Source organism: Cryptomeria japonica, chromosome 1, assembly GCF_030272615.1.
Source record: "Cryptomeria japonica chromosome 1, Sugi_1.0, whole genome shotgun sequence".
Lineage (NCBI taxonomy): Eukaryota > Viridiplantae > Streptophyta > Pinopsida > Cupressales > Cupressaceae > Cryptomeria > Cryptomeria japonica.
This window is the reverse complement of record NC_081405.1, coordinates 19170130-19192688: the sequence shown is the minus strand read 5'-3', so window position 1 is coordinate 19192688 and position 22559 is coordinate 19170130. Positions and strand designations below refer to the sequence as shown.

The following is a 22559-nucleotide window of genomic DNA, read 5'->3' as shown; positions in this document are numbered from 1 at the left end:
AAAATGCAAAGATAGAATTTGCCATACCAGATGTCTTATTAATTGTGTCAATTTCCCAAATATATTACAAATTTTATACTTGTTTGTGCACATTGTCAGGTATTGCCATGCAAAATGTATCTTGGGTACTCATGCAAAACAGCCATAATTTCATAAATAATACATTCTGTTGGTCCTGCCAAACAACTAAAAGGATATTTTAACAGTAATTATAGACCGAACTATACATGAGAGAACCAACTTACACAATGGTAAAATAGGTTAGCACATAGTTGAGAAAACTAAGACAGGATAAGAAAGGAGAGTGTTATCCTAACATTCCCCAGCAACCAACAGCCATGAATCAACCTCACAGATACATCTCAATTGATGCACCGGATAGGACAACCTCAAGGCCATCTTTCTTATCACATTGGTTCTCAAAATTTCACAAGAAAGCAAAGAATAGTGAAATCCAATGGTTATCAGAGGATGAAAAGGTAATGTCAAAGATAAATTAAATGTGGGAAAAATAAATTGTGGATTGCAAACTAAGAACTAGCAGATATACATGATGGCAAGCATTGCATTGGAGCTTCAAATATAATTCGGAAGTGCATTTGTCTGAATTGTAACATTCCCCAACAACCAATAGCCGTCAATGAACCTTGCAGATACATCTCAGTGCATTGAATAGAACATGCACAAGGCATCTTTCTTGTAACATTGATTCTAAGAGTTTCAAAGGAAAGCAGAGAATTGTCAAATCCAAGGGTTAATAGAAGATGAAAATGGTAATGTCAAGATACATTAAAGGTGGGAAAATGAGTTGTCAATGCCAAACTAAGAATTAGCCGATATGTATGCATGACAGTGAGCCTTCCATTGAAGCTTCAAGCATAATTTGGAAGTGCAATTGCCTGAATGGTAGATAGTACTACCTCTACTCTTTTCACCAACCGTCCATCGGTAATGATACAGGCAATCTCTAATATCCTGTCCTCTTCAATCCTTAAACCTGGAGAAGCATGATAGCCCATGATAAACTTCTGTTAGTCCAAAGTAACATACATAAATCATCAAAGGAATGATATTATCCATGGCAATCAATAGGTAAGCAATTATTAAGCTGCATTTGGACTTGCTAAATTTGATGGAAAACTGAAGCCATATAGTTTCCAAATAGAAAAAACCATTAAAAAGATAAGACACCCAGATAATTTTGAGCAAGAATTCAGCACCCATATAAAGCAGATCCTTAAAATTATGATATAGAACTTCGTAAAGAAAAAATATACTTAGCTTTATAAAATATCATAAGAAGCAGATCTATGGAATGTGGAAGCAAAAATAGGTCAAAATACAGCAGCGATTGAATTATGAAAGAACAGAAAAACATTCCAATTATACTGATAGACATTTAGATTGTTAAGGGAGAATCTCTTCTTGTTTAATTCTTGTGTTTAATGAGAGTGGCAATTTATATTTATTATTAATGCATTATTTTAGAGGACTTAATAAAACAAATGAATTTGGTAACGCACAAGCATGGACAACTTACACATTTTATGCCTAATCAATAAAATATTTAAGCCCAAACTTTTCAATCAATGTATAATCTAAGTGTACAAGTTAAAATATAGTGAAGAGATATTGTCAACAATTCTTGCCAAAAAATCACTTTGAGGAAGCAACTCAAATAGGCTATTAAATTGACATTAGTCCAAAGGATGCCATTTAACAGTAAACAAACACTCTGGCTTTTGTCTCGGGCATTTCTCTATTATTTGATACATTTTTTCAATATGATGAATTGACTCCCATCACATGGTAAACGTTTGCAGGAAAAAATGTCTTTATAGCAAATGATAGATCCCCCAAGACAGATGGAAGAGCAAATTCGTTGATAGACAACAAGCAATCTCAGATAAATTATGAATTTACTTTGTCAGGGAACCACCGGTGGACTGGTTTGAAGTTTGAAAAACAACGTCTTTGCTGTCAATACAATCGCATGTTAGTCCTTTTCTTGTTAAGACCTTGAGCATAGACATTTTAACAAGTAAAGGATCATAAGGTAAGACAATATTAAACTCTCTAGTCAAACTATTTCACAGTGCAAATATATCAGAATTTCAGGTTAATTGCAAACAATTATTAGGAAACCAAAGGAAAAGTTTCTCTATTGGTTCTTATCATGAGTGTGTTGCCTCTGCTTCATTTGATGTGGTTGCACTGTACATTCTCGATCTCCATCATTCCATTCAAGTTAACAATTGAGCTTGATTTCATCAGCATTTGGTCAAGATTTGCAAGTACAAATCCTAAGAGTTTCTTCATATGCAGAAAAATTATTGAGTAATGTTTACCCTTGATAAAAACTGATGAAAAATAATAATAATCTATAACAACCTGGCAGACCATAGCAAAGTAAGTGATTAGGGCATGGCAACTAGGAAGGCAGAAGCAACCAATGAGGAAGTGGAATAAGTAGAGGATGCAGCTGACAGGGGACAAACAGATTTGCAAAATGCTGGTAAGTTCATCTTCAATCTCAAAAAGAAACTATGTTCCATGGAGTTCTGAAATGGGCTTTGGGAATGTATGTCCCAAACATTATATGGCTCTTGTCGTACTCTAATGGATTATTATTCTTATGTTGTAATATGTTTGAAGACCTACTTGATAGGTAGTTGATCTATGTGAGTGTCTGCAACAGATTATCAACATGGAACAACTGTAATCATATATCTTTTATTGATCGTATGTTTGTGAATTATTGTAATGTCCCCACTTTGAAATATAATTTAATAATAAATAATAACAATAAAATTAAAATACAAAAGAATAAAAATAAAAATTAAATTAAAATATAAAAGAATATTATTAAATATGATTAAAATTTGATTAAGTTAATGAATGGTCAAAAGGCATGAAATGATAAGTTGTAACTCCCCCAAATATGAGGTATAAAAGGGAGAAGAGAACACATTTGAAGGGGGGAGAATTTGGGGAATCCGAAGTGCAGATCTAATTATGAAAGGTTGTGTCCCTTTCAAAGGGCAGAAATAATGAAGAGTTGCACTCTTTCAAAGGGTGTGTGCTAATGGTGAAAGGGTGTGTCTCTTGCCAAAGGGCATACATGATGGAGAGGTGTGACCTCTCCCTCATATGGAGAGATATAAAGGAAAGGAATCAAAAGCATCCAAGGACATCACCATCGATCAGATCAGATCAGAACTGTTATTAAGTTACACGGAGTAACATCCTTGTTCTAGGTGGTATGCATGGGGATATGCTTAATATGTATGCTTAAAATATGAAGCTTGATAATGTTCTTATGCCTAATTTAATAGTACTATTAATATAGACTGCAATATGTATGACAGTCATACTTGATTTCACATACATTAGAAGTTAGTGTACTCACAGCCAAATTACTTAATCAATTCTAATTCTTCCCCCAATAAGGAGAGGTGTGGTGTTGTTAGGGAGAGGTGGAGTAACCCATCCCAAAAACGGATGAGCCCCAAGGGTGAATGTAATATCCCCTGCTGTTATGTGACTGAAAGTGTAGGGAATATTGACAAACAAATGTCTGATTAACCTACTGTTCTAGTTTTCTTTCTGTATAACCTGTGTGTTATGCAGTCTGGACAGCTAGTATAACTTGCGTGTTATGCAGTTTTACTTGGCATATGACTGATGAAAAACTTCAGACTTCTTTATGAGTATTAACCTGTAATATTCCTTACTAATATAGGTGAGAAAATGATGGAATCCAACTCAAGGAATATTGTCAAACACTTCACATACAAACACTCAGTTTGCTAGTCTGAGTTTTAGTCTCATATAATATTGTTTTAGTGACTACACAGCATCAAAATTGACTGCAAATGATCCCTGTGATGTCTAGGCTTGAAGTATAATTCATGAATAACTTCTATTTAACTCCTCCAATGCATATACATGACTTCTATAGGAGAAATGTGCATCTACAGCCAAAAGACATATTTACAAACATTTGGTATGCAAACAGCTAACAAGAAGAACATAGATATAAGATCATGTAGAGAGCTGCAATTCAATCCCCTTTATTATATGCAATCATCTCTTACAAATGAACAAGTAGATGCTTGGACCCTTGTTTTATATTCAATGGCATGTTCAGGTTAATGGCACTACATCAACAACTTATATATATGATCAGTGCATTACTAACCCATAAGAACCTGATGAGAGATGACGCCCTATACTGGAGATGAAGAAGCAAGCAAAATCCACTGAAAGAAGACCTCTTTGATGCCAAATTGACCCCTTCACAAAGTCGCCCCTGTTTCAGATGTGCTTCAAACTGTAGAAAATAATTGGCAGCCTCTATGAAGAACCCCCTCAAACACCAAAAATGATTGCCAACCTTCCCCTAGGTGAGCGCTCCAATTAGGATATGAAATCGCTCCCCCCAAACTGCTCAAATAAGTAAATTTGTGGGTCTCCCTTAGCTGGGTTCGTGGTCTGAAAATGTCTGAGATCAGAACTCAGAATAAGAAGAATGTTGACAGCTCTTATCAGCAGAATTGATGAAGATTCGAATATCAAAAATATCTTCAATAACCCCCACTCGAACTCAAGCAAAACTTGGCCCTTGGCCACCAATGAAGCTCAAAGAGATGACTGAGATATCACCTCCACAATTGCAACCCTTTGGAGGATCTTTCACCACCTCAGTTATTTGTAACAAAGGGAGGTATCGTTCCCAATGTCCAATAAACTGCAGAAACCTTCGGCTCCACAAGTTACTCACAAGAAGAGATGTCAAATAACCGATGCCCAACAATGAGGCTGCCTCCTCTATTTATTATTTTCCCTCAAGAGGTCAGCCTCCTTCTAGAAGAAATAAAATAATATTTAATTGAACTTCTAGAAGATTCCCCTTAAATAATAATAATATTATTTAAGTGACTTTATTATTTAATTTGCACTTTAGATAATTAAAATATCATTATGAATATAAAGTGCAACACGCGTGAGAATTCATTATCTCACGAAAAATCATATAAAATTAAAATGTGAAGCCACAAGCAGCTGCCCAAGCGACCCTCTCATCAACTCCTTGGCCTACTGTAATGTTCCCTTGCCAATGTACGGCAATATGGAGAGCGTGAGGGTGTGACCGTATGGTGAAGGTGAGGGCGTACGGTGGAGGAATGACGTACGGTGGGAGGTAAGGCGTACGGCGGGGTGTACAGTGGAGGAATGGCGTACAGTGGAGGTATGGCGTACGGTGGGGGTATGGCGTGCGGTGGGAGGTAAGGCGTACGGCGGGGTGTACAGTGAAGGAATGGCGTACGGTGGAGGTATGGCATACGGTGGGGATATGGTGTGCGGTGGGAGGTAAGGCATACGGCGGGGTGTACGGTGGAGGAATGACGTACGGTGGGAGGTAAGACGTACGGTGGAGGTAAGGCGTACGGCGGGGGGTAAGGCGTACGGTGGAGGAATGGTTGCTGAGTTCCGCCTTCGAACCCTTCAGACACTTAATCAGTGGAATGAATTATTATTATTATTCCAAGCACAAGAGACTTTGATGTAGATGATGAATATTTGCACATGCACAGGAAATGATATTGATAATGATTGCACAATAGATTACACAAACTCGGAATAGAAGTAGAATAGGGTGAGGAGGACTCCCACCAAAACTGCGAATGCCAAGTAGGGAGGATCTCCCACCTCCGAAATGACAGACAAGCTGAACTCCAACTGGAATTCGCACAAGCAAGAGAAAATACCAAAATTCATACATACCTATGACAAAGACTAACTCGGCCATATATATGGGCTTCGGGAAACTTCCCAAAGGGTTACAAACGGGCCAACACGTCCAACTAAGACTTACCTAATCTAATTAAATAAAAGGGCCCGAAAGATTTATTATTAAGTTTGGGGCCTTACAATAAAGTAATTAAATTTATTATTTAACTATATCGGGGACATTACAAATTATTATTTAATTATATCGGGGACATTACAAATCCTCGCCGCCCAGAAATTGCTTGCCCTCAAGCAATCCATCATCAAACGGTTTGCCCACTGCAGAGATCCAGGGTCCCATACCGAGCGCGAACACAGATAGTCATATCTGCAATCTCCATGCCGCAACATGACCACGTGCACGCACATGGAAGTAAGCGAGAAGAGTAAATCTCCCTCCAACTTCAGCTGCTCCACTCTGATATAATTGTTGCCATGCTCGGAGTCGCCAAGATCCCTCTGAAGCCAATCATCAAACACATCGATGCCCGGATCCCAAGCTATCATGTCATCTTGCCAATCAACCCTTTCCCAATGATGGTCTGGAATCTCAAAACTCATCTGCAATAGGTTCTTCTTATGTAGATGAAGCTCTTCCTTATGGAAGAACAACTCGGCCACTTGAACTGCCTGGCATCTGGTGGAGATGGCAAAGAAAAGGGCATATTTGGTCAAACGATCTACCACGACGAAGATGCAATCCTTTCCCTGCACTATGGGAAACCCAGTAATGAAATCCATAGAGATGCTATCCCACTTCTGGTCGAGGATTGGCAACGACTGAAATAGTCCAACAGGTAAGGTGTGCTCGGATTTGTTCTACTGGCAGGTGGAGCATTCACGCATGTACTACAGAACGTCATTCTTAAGGCCCTTCCAAGAAAATTTGTATCGGATTTGTCTGTAGACCTTCAGATATTCCGAGTGGCTCGCCAAGGGAGAGTCGTGCATTTCTTTTAGAATTCTTTCATTCATCTTGGACTCGGGCACCAAATAGATTTTGTCCTTGTAGTAAATGATGTCATCAACCACCTTGTATCTGTCATCCTGCACTTGACCATCCATTAGCTCGCACGCGAATGTATTCTTGGAGTATTCAACCAACAAATGTTCCTTCCAATCCACCAAAATCTAGGATAGAGAACATATGGCAAGCCTTCTAGTGAGGATCTGACAAAGCTCTTGCTGACTTCTTAACTCCTTCAACGCATCTATCAATCGTTCATTCGATGTCATGATTCTCCCGACAGGCTGGCAGAATTACCAGCTCTGATACCACTGTAATGTTCCCTTGCCAATGTACGGCAATATGGAGAGCGTGCGAGTGTGACCGTACGGTAAAGGTGAGGGCATACGATGGAGGAATGACGTACAGTGGGAGGTAAGGGGTACGGTGGAGGTATGGCGTACGGTGGAGGTATGGCGTACGGTGGGAGGTGGGTTGTACGGTGGGGCATACGGTGGAGGTATGGCGTACGGTGGGAGGTAAGGCGTACAGTGGAGGAATGGCATACGGTGGGAGGTAAGGCGTACGGTGGAGGTATGGCGTACGGTGGTGAGGATTTGTAATGTCCCCGATATAATTAAATAATAATTTGTAATGTCCCCAATATAGTTAAATAATAAATTTAATTACTTTATTGTAAGGCCCCAAACTTAATAATAAATCTTTCGGGCCCTTTTATTTAATTAGTTTAGGTAAGTCTTAGTTGGACGTGTCGGCGCGTTTGTAACCCTTCGGGAAGTTTCCCGAAGCCCATATATATGGCCGAGTTAGTCTTTGTCATAGGTATGTATGAATTTTGGTATTTTCTCTTGCTTGTGCAAATTCCAGTTGGAGTTCAGCTTGTCTGTCATTTCGGAGGTGAGAGATCCTCCCTACTTGGCATCCGCAGTTTCGGTGGGAGTCCTCCTCACCCTATTCTACTTCTATTCCAAGTTTGTGTAATCTATTGTGCAATCATTATCAATATCATTTCCTGTGCATGTGCAAATATTCATCATCTACACCGAAGTCTCTTGTGCTTGGAATAATAATAATAATTCACTCCACTGATTAAGTGTCTGAAGGGTTCAAAGGCGGAACTTGGCAACCATTCCTCCACCATACGCCCCACCGTATGCCTTACCTCCCGCTGTACGCCATTCCTCCACCATACACCCCGTCGTACGCCTTACCTCCCACCGTACGCCATACCCCCACCGTACGCCATTCCTCCACTGCACGCCCTCACCTTCACCGTACGATCACACCCGCTACATTGGCAAGGGAACATTACACCTACGAGCATCAAGTAATAGGCCAAACTCCTCTGCGGACTGATCCTCATGAAAATGGGGACATTATAGTGAATGGACTAATGATCCTGAAATCTGGGCTGCATTATGAGCCAAGGTTGAATGGACTGATGTTCCTGAAATCTGGGCTGCATTATGGAGGTGGTGTCATCGCGCCCTAGACAAGTAAATACCCATCCAAGGTTGAGAATTAGAAGGGATTAAGATTAGAGCTTGAATAAGGACAATATCAGTTGTACTATGAGCAACCATAGTTATGTAATATGTAATTAACGTAGCATAATAAGTAGTCATGTATGTTGCTCTTTAAGAATTGGCAGCCTCTTAATAGGGAACATTACAATTATATTCATGCTTTGATTGAAATCCATGGCGATTGTGATGCTATTGAAATGACACCTAATTCATATATTCATATAATTTGCTCAGATGTAAAATAATGCAATAAAAATCAACCAAAACATTTATACAAAATATTTAGATCTGAAATGTGCACATAAAATAAACAGATCTACACATATAAACTCACTAAACATACTATTTTATTCAAAAAGTTCATTCAATGATTACAAAATTTGTAGTTTTGGTTGTCTATTGATAACAAAGATTACAATCACAAATATATGTTGAATGGTGAATGCCCACACTGAAATCCACTAAGCTTGAAGTGCAGATACAACCTCCATGTGAAGTTGCCCTGAAAAATATAAAGGACTTTTGTCCTCCAAACTCCAAGAAACCAATGGAATTTTGTCCAATGATGTCCAAAACCTATGGGTTTTCATCCACTAATCTCCAAAACCTAAAGACTTTCATCCTCAAACCCAACAAGTGAACACAAGTGCTTGACCAGCTTAATGATGTCCAAAGATGCCCCAAGCTAATGAAGTTGTCCACATTATATGGAGGTTGAAGCCCTAGAATGGGCCCAAAGTTTTCCACAATTTTATCACACTCAAATTTGAGCCCATTAATAGAGTTTTTGGTCGGATGTGGTGATGGATGAAGTCCTTCATTCAAATGGCAAGGTTCTATGAAAGAGCATGCCAAAGAGTGGCCGTGATTTGAGGAAAAGCTTAGCAAAAGAATGCAATGGTTGGAGGAAGTGAGGGTGGGGAGTTGGTGCTACAAAGTGCATTGGAAAGTGGAAATTCGCAAGTCCACAAACAAGGGAGAGGGAGGATAGGAATCTAGATTTTGGGATATTCGATATTGAAGGGGAAGTAGGGAATAGAAGAAAGGTATGACAATATGAGAAAGTTTGAAATCCTACCCAAGGCTGAAAAGTGAATCTTGCTCAAGACTAGAAAGTGACTTAGACCTCTTCATAGCTAGGATAAGGGGCATTAAAAGTTTGTTTTTCCCAAAGTTGTTTACCCTCGTGCAATGCAAATTTGTATGCTCCAAGTTCTCTAGTCCTTCCCAAGTAATATCTTCAATAGGTACATTCTTCCAATTAAACAATACTTTACGATGCTTTTATTCCTCAACTTTTTCCCCTTGGTATCAATAATAACATGTTCCATATGAGTTTCCCCTCATCATGCAAGGGTGCCCAATCCACTAATGATGTGATATGTTGTCCAAGAACCTTTCTAAATAAAAACACATGAAACATATTACAAATCATGTCATTTTCTGGTAATTTCAACTCATATGCAACTTCACCAACACTCCTCAAGATCCTATATGGCACATGGAAGTGTGGCTTGATCTTTTCAACCCCACTACTTTTGATGGAGGTTTGCCTATAAGGCTGCAATTTCAAAAAGACCATCTTTTCCACTTCAAATGACCTCTCTATGCAATTTTGATCTGCTTAAATTTTGTGCCTATTATGGGTTTGCTAAAGGTATCTTTTAGTGACCTTAATATGTTCTAGCTATGTTCTGCCAAATCACTAGCTTCTAGTACTCTATTATCTATGAACACTTAATCAGCAAAGGTTAATGCATCATAACCATACTTGGTAGACTCAGTGAGTACTCAACTCATTTTTTGTCTAGTGAGTAACTCACCAAAAAACTCATAGGGATTTTTCTCAAGTTTTTGACAAGGTTTTCCCAAACAAAAAGGAATCAGTTTTTTTAAAGATTTTTATAAACAAAAATGTGTCAAATACCTAATTTCTACCTTGAGTGATAAAATTGAGAAAATGGTGTGCAACATGATGTTTTGTGTGGTTTCAAAGGCCTTAAATTGGGCTTGGTGGTGGGGGCGCTACCCCTTGACCCCACTGGGGGCATTGCCCCCAAACACCCATGATGGGCACTACCCCTCAACCCTATTTTGGCCATTGGCCCAAACCCCGACAAGGGGTGCTGCCCCTCGACCCTGTTCATGGCATTGCCCCCGAACCCCCATGCGGGACATTACCCCTCAACCCCATTAGGATCTCCACTCCTACACCCATACTAGTTATTGGGATCTCTTCTCATATAAAAGTTTGATTACAATAAGAGGATTTGGGAGTGGAGACCAAAGATGTAAATATCTTAATCGACAATAAATCTTTTGGCTGAAAATTTTTTAAAAATCGGGAATCGGCAATAAATCGGCAAATTTATCGAACATTTGAAAATATATAATTTCTTAAAATATTCTAATATATATTTAATATACATGTTATACATTTATCATTGACTTAAGCATACATCTAATGTGACATATGTTTGTGCATCTATCCAAGTAATACATTTAATATATTTAATTTCTTAAAATTAGTATACACATTATACATTTATCAAAAATAAGTATACTAATATTTTAATAATGTTAAAATATATATAAATCTATTTAATATTTTAATAATGTTAAAATATATATAAATCTAAGAAAATATAATATATTAAATTTATATTTATACATGAGACTTTGTTTTGGACAAAACATATATAGTTTCTTACCCTAAATAAAACACTGCACAACTAAATAGTATAATGGTATTGCTTTATTGATGTCATCGCTGATACCCTTAGTTATATATTGGTTATATTTGTTATATATGCAATGTCGGGCGTCGGGCGTTGGAAGTCATAGGCAAAGCGTGTTCCAGCGTCGGGTTTATTTTTTCCTCCCACATGTATTTTATTTCGCTTTTTCCGTGTAGGGTTTCGACGATATTATATTTTGAAATCGTGATTTAAAGCTAAAAAACCCTGATTTTTTTCCGGAACAAACTGCGATTTTTTATGAAAAATCTTTGCCGGTTTTAATGCCGATTAAATCGGCCGCAAATATATCGCGATCTTCCCAAATTTTTTTCCGATATTTGCATCTATGGTAGAGACCATAATTGACAACATAGACAATTATATTTATCACTGCCATAATATCAATTATCAATGATGAAGTATCATGCTATTAGTATCAAAGATTCAAATGCCATTATTATTATAAAATACAATACAACCTTCGTCTTCGCACAAGAGAGGTAGACAATTAGAGGTCATTGGTTTGATTGAGTCAGAGCCACAAACATAGCTTTCAATGTCAAGCAAGGAGCTACAACAAAATGCAAGGATTAGAACCTTTCCACAAATTTTAACTAGACTAGGGAAGAGGAAGATGTAAAACGTTGTAATATGCAATTTTTGAACTATGATGATGATTTTCAAAAGCATTCATCATCAATTCATAATAGTTGCCAACTAACTATTGTATCAAGATTCTACATGATGATGCAATTTTGTACTCAATTTGCATTCAAAAGAATCAAATTTAATAAAAAGTACTTTTGTACAAAAGGCGTATGGAGAAAATAAGTCATGGATCACCCCTACTATCTCCCTCCACCTCTTGGAGAAACAAGACCTCTAACGATGATAAACCAATATTACCTTGTCATATGGTCATAGGGGACACACTAACCCTTGAAATTGTGATGTATTCCGCACTTCTTGGAATGGGTTAACAATGTGTGCTAATGTTTTAATTCAATGTAGTTCAATTTTGAAATTTAATTCCCTTCATGTATTTATTAATTTAAATCAGTCTTTTTCCTTGAATAAAAATTATATATTTGGTACAACCTGAGTTGGCCTAGTGGTGGAGAACTTGTGCTCTTGAAAGAGAGGTCGCAAGTTCAAATCCCATAGGGGGTAGGGTATGTACATCTTATCGGCTTCAGCCTATTACCAATCAAAAAAAAAAAAATTATATATTTGATTTAAGTTGGACATGCTAAGAGAATTTTGAAATCCTTGGAAGCTTAATTTGACCCAAGTGGATTTTAGATATTTTAGATAATTCGAAAGTAGTATATTTCTCTCTCCACCTTAGTTAATTGCTCCCATATGGGTTTTGTTGATGTGTTGTTTAGGACACCTCGAACACAGAATAAAATACCAAGTATTCTATCCTCTCTTGAACAAATAAATCTTATATGTTGAATGATATGATCAAAAAAGGAAACTCCAAAGTTTACAATGCAAACTATGAGACTTAATTGCTCAGGATAGACTCAGTGTGTATGATTTGATTTTGCTGGAATCACAAAGGAACTTTTGTTTTGCTTGAACTCTGCTGGAACGTGGGATCTAACTACTTGCTTGGAAAATAAAAGATAAAAGGAGATAAGGGATAGGAGATCTAATCTACTCTTAAGAATGCAAGAAATGATCATTGAATTGCTGCAACCAAACCAAGCTTTGCTTCGCCATGAGAAAACAACTACACAAAGATGGTGCAATCTCATAAGGCTAAGCGAATGATTTTCATATCACCTATGCACACCAACATTACAAACAATGACCATATAACAATTGAATTTAAGCTTTTAATCAAGTTCACTTTAACCACACACTGTAATTTGCAATCAACAAACTCCAAGTGGTATGAAGTATGAACATTAGGTTTCACCATTCATCAACAATAAGATCTTCCATCCATCTAACAAACATTTACACTATGAGAAGTAGAGACCATGCAACAAGTTGAAATAGCACACCAAATTCACCATAACTTCAATGAAAGAAATATGTTTATTACAACAAGCCTTGGCAACAATGTCCTTTCCTCCTACTCTACTCAAACTGCTAACTAACAACTATTAACTATTAACCCTTACAAATGAGAGAACTGAGCCTTATATAGAGGTCTCATTACAATTCAATGGCTCCATTCGATTCAAGATCAATGGCTGAGATTGTATGATAACACCCTAATTAGGGTTAGTTACAACTAACTTCCTTCGACCAATAAAATAATTACAATGTTGTGGACACGTGTCCATCATCGAATTCCAACCAATAGGAAATGAGGTTAGGTGCATAGAACAATAATTGATAAAGTGCCATGTGTCAGTTGCTCCACTCTTAAATAAATCACGCTCACGAAACTTGGACATGCTGACTTGTCACAACTTGATAGGTTGGATATAACTAGGATGCCACCTCAGCTACACCCTCACAAAGTGTTTGCGATTGAGACATATCTCTTGGTACTCAAAATTATTCAAGTGTTCCTTGACCGATGTGATGATGGGGCATATTCCCAAATTGCATCATCTTTGGGTGATCAAGCATCTAACTTTGCTTAACTCTTCTGAAACTATCTAGCTTGATCACATTTGCATATTTATCTCCATACTTGGGAACATTGACCTTGGGTTGCACTTCATGTTGATGATATTTGATGCAAAACCTTGTGATGCCCACGCTTAATCTTGATCTTCATTATGCCTGCGCCTTTGTGTAGGGTATCTCCATGTGGTACTGGCACTTAGTCTTGGATTTCTGAAGGAAATTCAAGATTGTAACTTAAATTGATTGGTGAAGGCATGTGAACTTGAATTTAGTTTTACTTAACGTTATGCTTAGGTTTAAAGAAGAGATTCATTCCTTTGCATTTCATCATTGCATTACAGGGGTAAAGATTTACCAAACAAGCTTGGAAAATAAACTTTTTAATAGAGTTTTTAAGCGTTTTAAGAAGAATTCTCATTTTGGGTTTCTACTATGTGCGTGTAACAAATAAATGATAACGATAGAAAAAGTGAAAGTTTTGAAAATGATATTAGTAAAGCCTACACTAAAGTAACTTATTTTCAGTTTGAAACATTTTGATTATTTCATCAGAAACAGAAGAGAATTTTCCCTGATATGCTAACATTTCATAATAATTTAAATGACAAAAAGCTGATACGGACAAGCATTAATCCCTGCACTCATATATGAAAGAATTCCAAAGGTTGATACAGGTTAATAACATGGAAAACTTCATAATAGGCAACAGAATGGAATCAGTAGAACATACCTGTCATTTCTAAGTCTATCCATACAAGAGGCATGCTGAGAGAAGTGCCAAGCACCTGTTGTTTCGACTGTATATCAGAATTATTTTCCTCCGGCCTATTTGATCTTGTAATGCTAGCTTTTTTTCTCTCCTTTTCTGGATCAAAAATAATCAGAATTATTCTGACAAAACATATCTCATTTAATAATTACTGGTACCTCTAGAGAAATTTAGAATTTTGATTGTGATAGTAGAATAATATAATTGCTAGCATATTTAAACCAAAAAAAGTCTTTAAATTGGTTGTAACTTGTAACCCAAACAAGATGGTAAGAAATGATTTCTCAACAATATGTGAAAAATAGGGAAAGAACACTAAACGTCCCCATTGAGTCTCCAGCAAAAACTTTGCATTTTGCATCAAAATAAATTATTAATTGCATCCAGTTTCCACAGAATAAAATAAATTGTAAGTCTAACCAAAGAGACAATGACATTATTATAAATGGTGTTTCAAATTGATATTCAAAGTTAGCTCAAGAAAAAAAACTTTTGTAGAAATAACATCAACATAGATGAATCCAGATGAAAGCAAGACGAAAATGTTCGCCTATGAAAATCTCAAAGATCTGATTGACATCACAAATTGCCATGAAAGCAATTTCTGCTACTATTATAAACTGCAGAATGCAGCCAATCGTAGTTGACTCTATGCCGAACTGAATCTATGAGCAGATTATAAAGCAAAACAACATGATTTTCCAGTAAAAGATTGACTAGATTTATCTTCTCCAAACAGGCCCTTTACAATAAATAACCATCTAATATACAAATGTCCAATATATGATTGCTCTCAGGAAGCCCTTATATTTAGATACAAAATAGGCTACAAGATAAAATCTTGACTGTAGCCTAAATTTCCTTTTATTTTTAGAATTTGTTCTTGCAATTACAATGAGCTGGAGCTTTCCCCTACTAAAGGCCCACTTAATGCTGTATATGTAATATCAATGCATATTAACTTCAAAAAAAGGACCTACATAAAAATATAGATTTGGAACGTTCTCAGAATAATGCTACTATAAATGACTCATGAGAAAATGAGTTCATTCAAATGAATTATGCATTGTGTGGAAGTATCTTAAAGTAGCTTGCAATCTAGATCAAAATCAAATTTGCAGTGACTAACAGGATATCCAAGTGCCTTGTGATCTTTATTAGAAAAAAAAAATTCCTTATATTTTTAATACTATATGAGTCAAACAGAATAAGCTTAAGTGCCAGATGCTGAAATTAGATTCAAACTCCATGAGACATATTCAGTCTTGAAATTAAGTCTCTTAGAAACCTAGAAACAAGGGTGGAATAAGAAAGAACCTGACTGACTAGCCTTGACAACCCAGCTAGTAACAAATGGCATCTTGCCACAATAATTCAGGATATAAATCAAGTCATAGCCTCCTCTGCCAACATATTACTCAGATAAGTGGGTGCAGGACTAAAGTGGCTAATTACTTAGCCAAAGGAGCAAATAAGCTTGTTTAGGCCAATTTATTTGGCAAGATCACCTGACAATCTTAGTAAGTTCATGTTTGAAGAGCTTTCTATTATTCTAAGGAAGGATATTGGTAAAGAGACTATAGGGGTCTCTTCATGTTTGAATACCTAATCAACTCTCCCAATTCATTGTGATGTTGTATTTGCATATCTAGCATGAAATTCTGAGGATGAGGACCCATGGCCAATTGTAAGGTGTGCCACACAATGATTGGTTGTATTTTTCTCACCTCTCCCTTCTCTATGATCATTGTCAACTTTCATATTTGTGTGAGCCCTCCTATTTGTAGATGTAAATTAGTACTATTCTCATCTCTAACAGAATTACGGAGTACAAAGGGATGGCCACAGAGAAAGAACCTGTCCTTGAGTATGCCTTGTCACCTTGTGTGGATTGATTGAATGGATTAAATACCTTCTTTCTGATGCATAGGCAAGATGCCTTTGTCCACTACAAGCTCTATCATTGAACCAGCAGGGCATTTTCCTATTTTAATCCCTATTTCCACCAGTTATCTACAGTTTTCTGGAAGCTTGGTCACTTTAGTTCTCTGTTTCCTCATTGATTCCCATACTGTAACAAGGGGGCATCATCACGGCAGAGCTCATAACTCTGAAGGTAGAAAGAGACATATGTCAAGGAGATTGTGAAAAAAATTTAGCAAATCCACCACTACCGGGGCTTTAGCAGTCCTCAGAAAAATGCCTTGGATTATTGGGAACAGTGTGGAAAACCTATGAACAATCTGTATCTAACAAGGAGACTTGCACAATGAGGACCTGACTTGGCAGCTAATAGAAGATCCTAGTAACAGTGGTGCCCCCTGTTGATGTGTAGCTAGGTCGGATCCTTCTAGGGCCGACCTAGTACACTTGATGGCTAACTGGCCTGTCGGCCTTAGCCATATTGATGGTTCAATTTGATATGTAAACATTGTTTAAGTCTGGCCCTAATCGGGCGTCACATGTAACTTGTAATTGAGCAAGACCTATATGTAACTTGTAATTGTATTGGACAAGACCTATATGAATGTAACTTGTAATTTATAGGTCTGATCCTATTCTTGGCACCAAAACAATAAGGCCGACCTAAGGTCTATTAGGAGGCATTGAGGCATATATATACAAGTTGATTTGTAATCATCAATACCAATTCACATACAGCGAACTATCTCTGTCTACTGATCAGCGATCTGCCTTTGTCAAGCGAATTAGTATTTCAGTCCAGTGAATTCATCCTGATTACTTTCTTGCCTGAGTGAACATCATACTTGGCAGGGCGAACATCATTCTTGGCTGAGTGAACATCATACAAGGCTGGTGAACTTCCTTTCAAGGCTGCCGAATCCATTCACAGTAACAGTGAACTTCATCTAGGGCAGCGAAGTATTCAAGGACATAGCCTTCAGCATATTGTATCACCTACAGCAAGATAAGTTGCCCTAATGTGTGCCCTAATTTGAAGCATGCTTCATGTATGAAGCAAGATTGTAAATCTGCTACTAAGCTTCATTAATATAATCTGAGATCTTTTGTTGCTGGGTTTTTCACCTCCAAGAGGGAGGTTTTCCCAGGGTATTGCTGTGTTATGTGTGTTGCATTTGTTATTTTCTGCTTTATGTTATCAGTCTGATCCTAAACTAACATGGTATCAGAGCAAGGTTTGAAGCGATCGTGATCAGACTGTCTGACAGCAGCAAAGCACTCTCTCCTACTTCACCTTCATCAAGCAATTTCCAGCATTGAAGATGGTGACCGGTTTAAAGGTTGAAGATAGACTTGACAGAGCTTTGAACTTCACCTCGTGGAAGGTTAGAGTTATTATTTCACTTGAAGAGAATGATCTACTTCAGTTTGTAGAAGGAAAAGATCAGCCTGAACCTGAAGATCAAGAAGAGAAACTCCAATTCAAGAATAATTTTGTCAAAGCAAAGAAGATCCTGATTGACTCAGTGAAGGACCATCTTGTGCCTATCATTTCCAAGATGTCTTAAGCCACAGACATGTTCAAGACATTGGAAGGGATGTATGAGATCAACAACACGAGCCGTGCTCTAGCCTTAAAGCAACAACTTCATCACATCAAGATGGCAAAAGGAAAAACTGTTATTGCTTACTTCATGAGGATCTCTGAGTTGAGAAATCAGCTCTCTTCTATTGGTCATGTTAAGGACTTCACCATGTTGGCTCTTAATGGTCTTCCTACATCCTGGGAGTCTTACATTCAAGGAATTAGTACAAGATCGAAACTTCCCAAGTTTGATTGTCTTCGTGCGGATTGCATTCAAGAAGAGTCAAGATTGATAGCGAGAGGAATTGAGCATGATCATTATGATGTGGAAAATCAAGTCCTTGCCACACATATGGAAAGAGGCAAAAGAAGGAAGTGGTATAGAGACAGAGAATCAGATCCTATCTCTGAATCAAAAAGGAAGAAGGACTTATCTCACATTCAATGTTTTAGGTGTGATAAGTTTGCTCACTATGCTCGAGTGTGCAAATTCATGTCTACTCCTCTAGCTTCTTCTACGGAAGTTGACATAGGGAAACCTCGGGAGGAGCCAAGGTCAAATGTCAACTCAGAAGATTTCTTATTCTAAAAGGAGGAAATGTCAGTTCAGCTTCAGAGAGAACCTGACATTTCAGCTTCAGAGGGAACCTAACATTTCAGCTTTTGGTTAATGCATTCTTCTCTGTGAGAGAAGTTTGAGGTGAAAGCCCTTGTTCCACCCTCTGCGAGTAGGTATGGTGGATCCACCCTCTATGAGTAGGCATGGTGGATGTCATGGAAGAAATTTCATGACTTAGCACTTTTGTTTGTTCACCCTCTGGGAGTAGCTATGGTGAACGTCATGATGTTTATTTGGTTTCCATCCATGGGAGTAGCCATGGTGGACCCACCCTCTAGGAGTAGCCATGGTGGTTGTGTTCATTTGCATTTTTCATGGGAGTAGCCATGATGGTTGTCACTATGTGACTCGGTTATTGAGAAGGAATCCTCCCTAGCTAAGAGGGAGTGTTGATGTGTAGCTAGGTTGAATCCTTCTAGGGCCGACCTAGTACACTTGATGGCTAAGTGGCCTGCCGGCCTTAGCCATATTGATGGTTCAAATTGATATGTAAACATTGTTTACGTCTGGCTCTAATCGGGCGTCACTTGTAACTTGTAATTGAGCAAGACCTATATGTAACTTGTAATTGTATTGGACAAGACCTATATGAATGTAACTTGTAATTTATAGGTCTGATCCTATTCTTGGCGCCAAAACAATAAGGCCGACCTAAGGTCTATTAGGAGGCATTGAGGCATATATATATACAAGTTGATTTGTAATCATCAATACCAATTCACATACAGTGAACTATCTCTGTCTACTGATCAGCGATCTGCCTTTGTTAAGCTAATTAGTGTTTCAGTCCAGCAAATTCATCCTGATTACTTTCTTGGCTGAGCAAACATCATACTTGGTTGGGCGAACATCATTCTTGGCTGAGCGAACATCATACAAGGCTGGCGAACTTCCTTTCAAGCTGCCGAATCCATTAACAGTAACAGTGAACTTCATCTAGGGCAGCGAAGTATTCAAGGATATAGCCTTCAGCGTATTGTATCACCTACAGCAAGATAAGTTGCCCTAATGTGTGCCCTAATTTGAAGTATTCTTCATGTGTGAAGCAAGATTGTAAATCTGCTACTGAGCTTAATTAATATAATCTGAGATCTTTTGTTGCTGTGTTTTTCACCTCCAAGAGGGAGGTTTTCCCAGGGTACTGCCGTGTTATGTGTGTTGCATTTGTTATTTTCTGCTTTCTGTTATCAGTCTGATCCTAAACTAACACCCCGCCCACAGTTCCCTATTATATATGATAGTGGAGGTGATGCACATGAAATTTGATTTGATGATGAGCTGTGTGGGACAGAGTGCCAAGTCTTCAGCAGTTACAAGCCTAACCCAGTGGCAGTTCCAATATCACTGTTTCAGGCTTCAGCTATAACAAAGGTTTTGATGGTTCATCTTCTGCTTGATCCCTGTTAGTATTAAACAATTAATATTATGCAAACAGAATTTCATGCTACGGCTTTGTGGATGTTCATGCTATTCCAAATCTCCAGAAAGGCCTCTTGAAGGAAAGATAATTCAGATGACTAATATTCATTAATAGGCTATTTTCTCAGATTCTTTTAATAAGATATTCACAATCTAAAAGTTGAGATAGGTTAAAATTTCTATAAAACACATATATCTTTTTATAAATTCCTTTTTTTTACAAATTATTTTAATTTCTAAGCTTCTATAAATGTGCGCTTCTGTAACATTTTTCCTCATGAAGCTCCGCAAAAGCTAGAGTATGGACATGAGGGTGCACTAAAGCCTGGTGAAAGAAAGCAAGCAGCTCAACTTTGTGAATCATGGCAATGGGGAGGCTAGCTCTAACTGCCCTATCTAATGATAATCTCCAGCTCTTTCTGTTTCTGACGGATCCGGTTTAGCTTGGTAGTTGGCTAGCCTCTGACAGGTCAGGTGTAGTATAACAGACAACTACTTACTACTGTTAGTGATTATGGACAGACCCTGTCTTTAAGCTGGTGCTCCAGATGTGATTGGCAATCTGATGGATAACACACTAAATTGTTAAAACTTAGCTTTGTTGTAGGAGGAAGCATTTAATTGCAACAAGTGTAGCATTGATACAATTGCAATAACCAATTAACTATGAACAAACAAAATAAAAATATCCAGAAAACAAATAATATTTGTAGGGAATAAAGATGCTAACTACTTTGATATATTGATAGATATATATAGCTATGTTTGAGAAGAACTGTGAAGCCACGAAACTTTCTGATTGATAGAAACGAGATAGCAATCTTTGAGAAGTGATATGAAGCTACCACAATCTCTATTCAGGCTCTTTGCTTTGCTACAAACATTTGATATAAACGAAATAGCAATCTCTGAGAACACATGTGAAGCTACCACTGTCTCTCTTCACAATCTTAGCTACAACAATTTCTCTCTAGCTTTTACATACAGATAGCAGTGCAATTACAATTAGGAGCATTACATTTTCACGGTCCACAACAGAATTGCAAAGTCTTTTGAAGAAAACTGTGCAGCTTTTGTTAACAATAAGATCGACATTTTGGATCATATTCGTGTTCCAATTTCCACCATCCGGCTGAATTACGCATTTATAGTTAATTTCAGCAGTAAATGAAAATAGAAAAAAAAAAGAAACCAGAGCTATTCTAACAAAATATTGAAATGTGTGTGACAAACGTTTCAGCACTAAGCATCTGTCATGAGGTAAAACTCACTAAAATGGTCTATTTTCATTTTCCATTTTTTGTTGGGATGGTTTAAGACATGTTGATATGTTGCGTTTCCGAGGGCTTATGGAGCATTTTCCAGATCAGATTTGCCAAAGCAAAGAGAAGTCACTCAAATAAAATCTTAAGCTTTCTAATGCATCTTGCATTTTAGAATTCCAAGCATTAATAAAGAAACTGCAACCCTGGAAAGGTGCCCATCTTAAAGATGAGGCAACTCCAACTTCAACTCGATCACCTGGCTTATAATAATTATACATAGTATATATTAAATTCGTCTAGCAATGGCTTAAGCCTGGTTGTGGTGATAAAATGCTGTTTCTCTAGGGCGTTAACAAAGGGAAGGTTTCTTTTCCCATCAGTCTTGAGGTTGGACTCGAGCCCCGCCCTGTTTGGCCAGAGAAATTGTAACATTTTCTGTTAAAAAAACATGATTTAGTTTGTTTGCTTTCAAAAGGCTTTATATATGATATCATGCAGCTCAATAAAAGACTATGCACTATAGACTGTATTTCAAGTTGAAAGCCTTTAAAATTTGACTGAGAGTTTCCAGAACTCAAGCGTATACAGAAACAAGAACCTAACATAATTCGTTACAGAATTACAATTAACGGCTTACTGGTCATTTTGCGGCCTTTTTCCGTGGATAAATTGGGCTGAGCGCAGTCTTCCCGAGGATCACTGGAATCCAACGATAAAGCGGCAAAACTGTTTGAAATATTATTCATGTATGTATGTATTTATTTTATTCGAATCCTCCGCAGAAGTTAATAAGCATTCAAAATTCCCTCTGTTCTGCAGAAAACTCGGACAAATTCATTGATAAAGAAAAATGAATATCTGATCTGAGAGCATTAATCTTAGATAACATAAATTAGTATTCATAAGCTGTAAATTCTTATGACAGAATCACATTTAATAGGTTTTCAAGTTTTCAAGTTTTGCAAGCAAACTACTTTGCTCTGCGTTTTGATACGCAGGCACAAAGACTTTTTTTTTTCACTTTAAAAAAAAAAAGTGAAATACAACAATATAATAGTTAAAGCTTAGCCTCTACTTGTCTTTTTTATGGGCACTTGAGGACTCAATTATGGGTAGTAAAAATCAAATATTTTTGAAAGATAATTTTTTCATAAATAAGTAGATTATATTGTCTTTAAATGTAGTTTGTATTGAGATTCAATTTTGATTTAGGTATCATTCATTCTTATATATTGTGTTCAATTCTTAGATTTATCCTTTTATATTTTATATTTTAATATAGATATTGTAGTGATTTAGATGATCTTTATGTCTATGGATCTAACTCCTAAATTTTAAATTTTAAACCTTGTCGCTTTTTATA

The 22559-nt window shown here is 37.2% G+C and overlaps 1 protein-coding gene across 1 annotated transcript in view; it reads right to left on the bottom strand.

Moving 5' to 3' along the window:
* Window positions 1–22268, bottom strand: part of LOC131031210 (oligoribonuclease) — a 119143-nt gene extending 96875 nt beyond the window's left edge. The window contains exons 1-3 of the mRNA XM_057962256.2: window positions 21834–22268; window positions 14347–14481; window positions 921–997 (exon numbers count right to left, since the gene is read on the bottom strand). Coding sequence (XP_057818239.2) covers window positions 921–997; window positions 14347–14481; window positions 21834–21942 — 321 coding nt within the window. The 5' untranslated portion in view covers window positions 21943–22268. The remainder of the gene's footprint in view (window positions 1–920; window positions 998–14346; window positions 14482–21833) is intronic.
* Window positions 22269–22559: the final 291 nt, after the last annotated feature.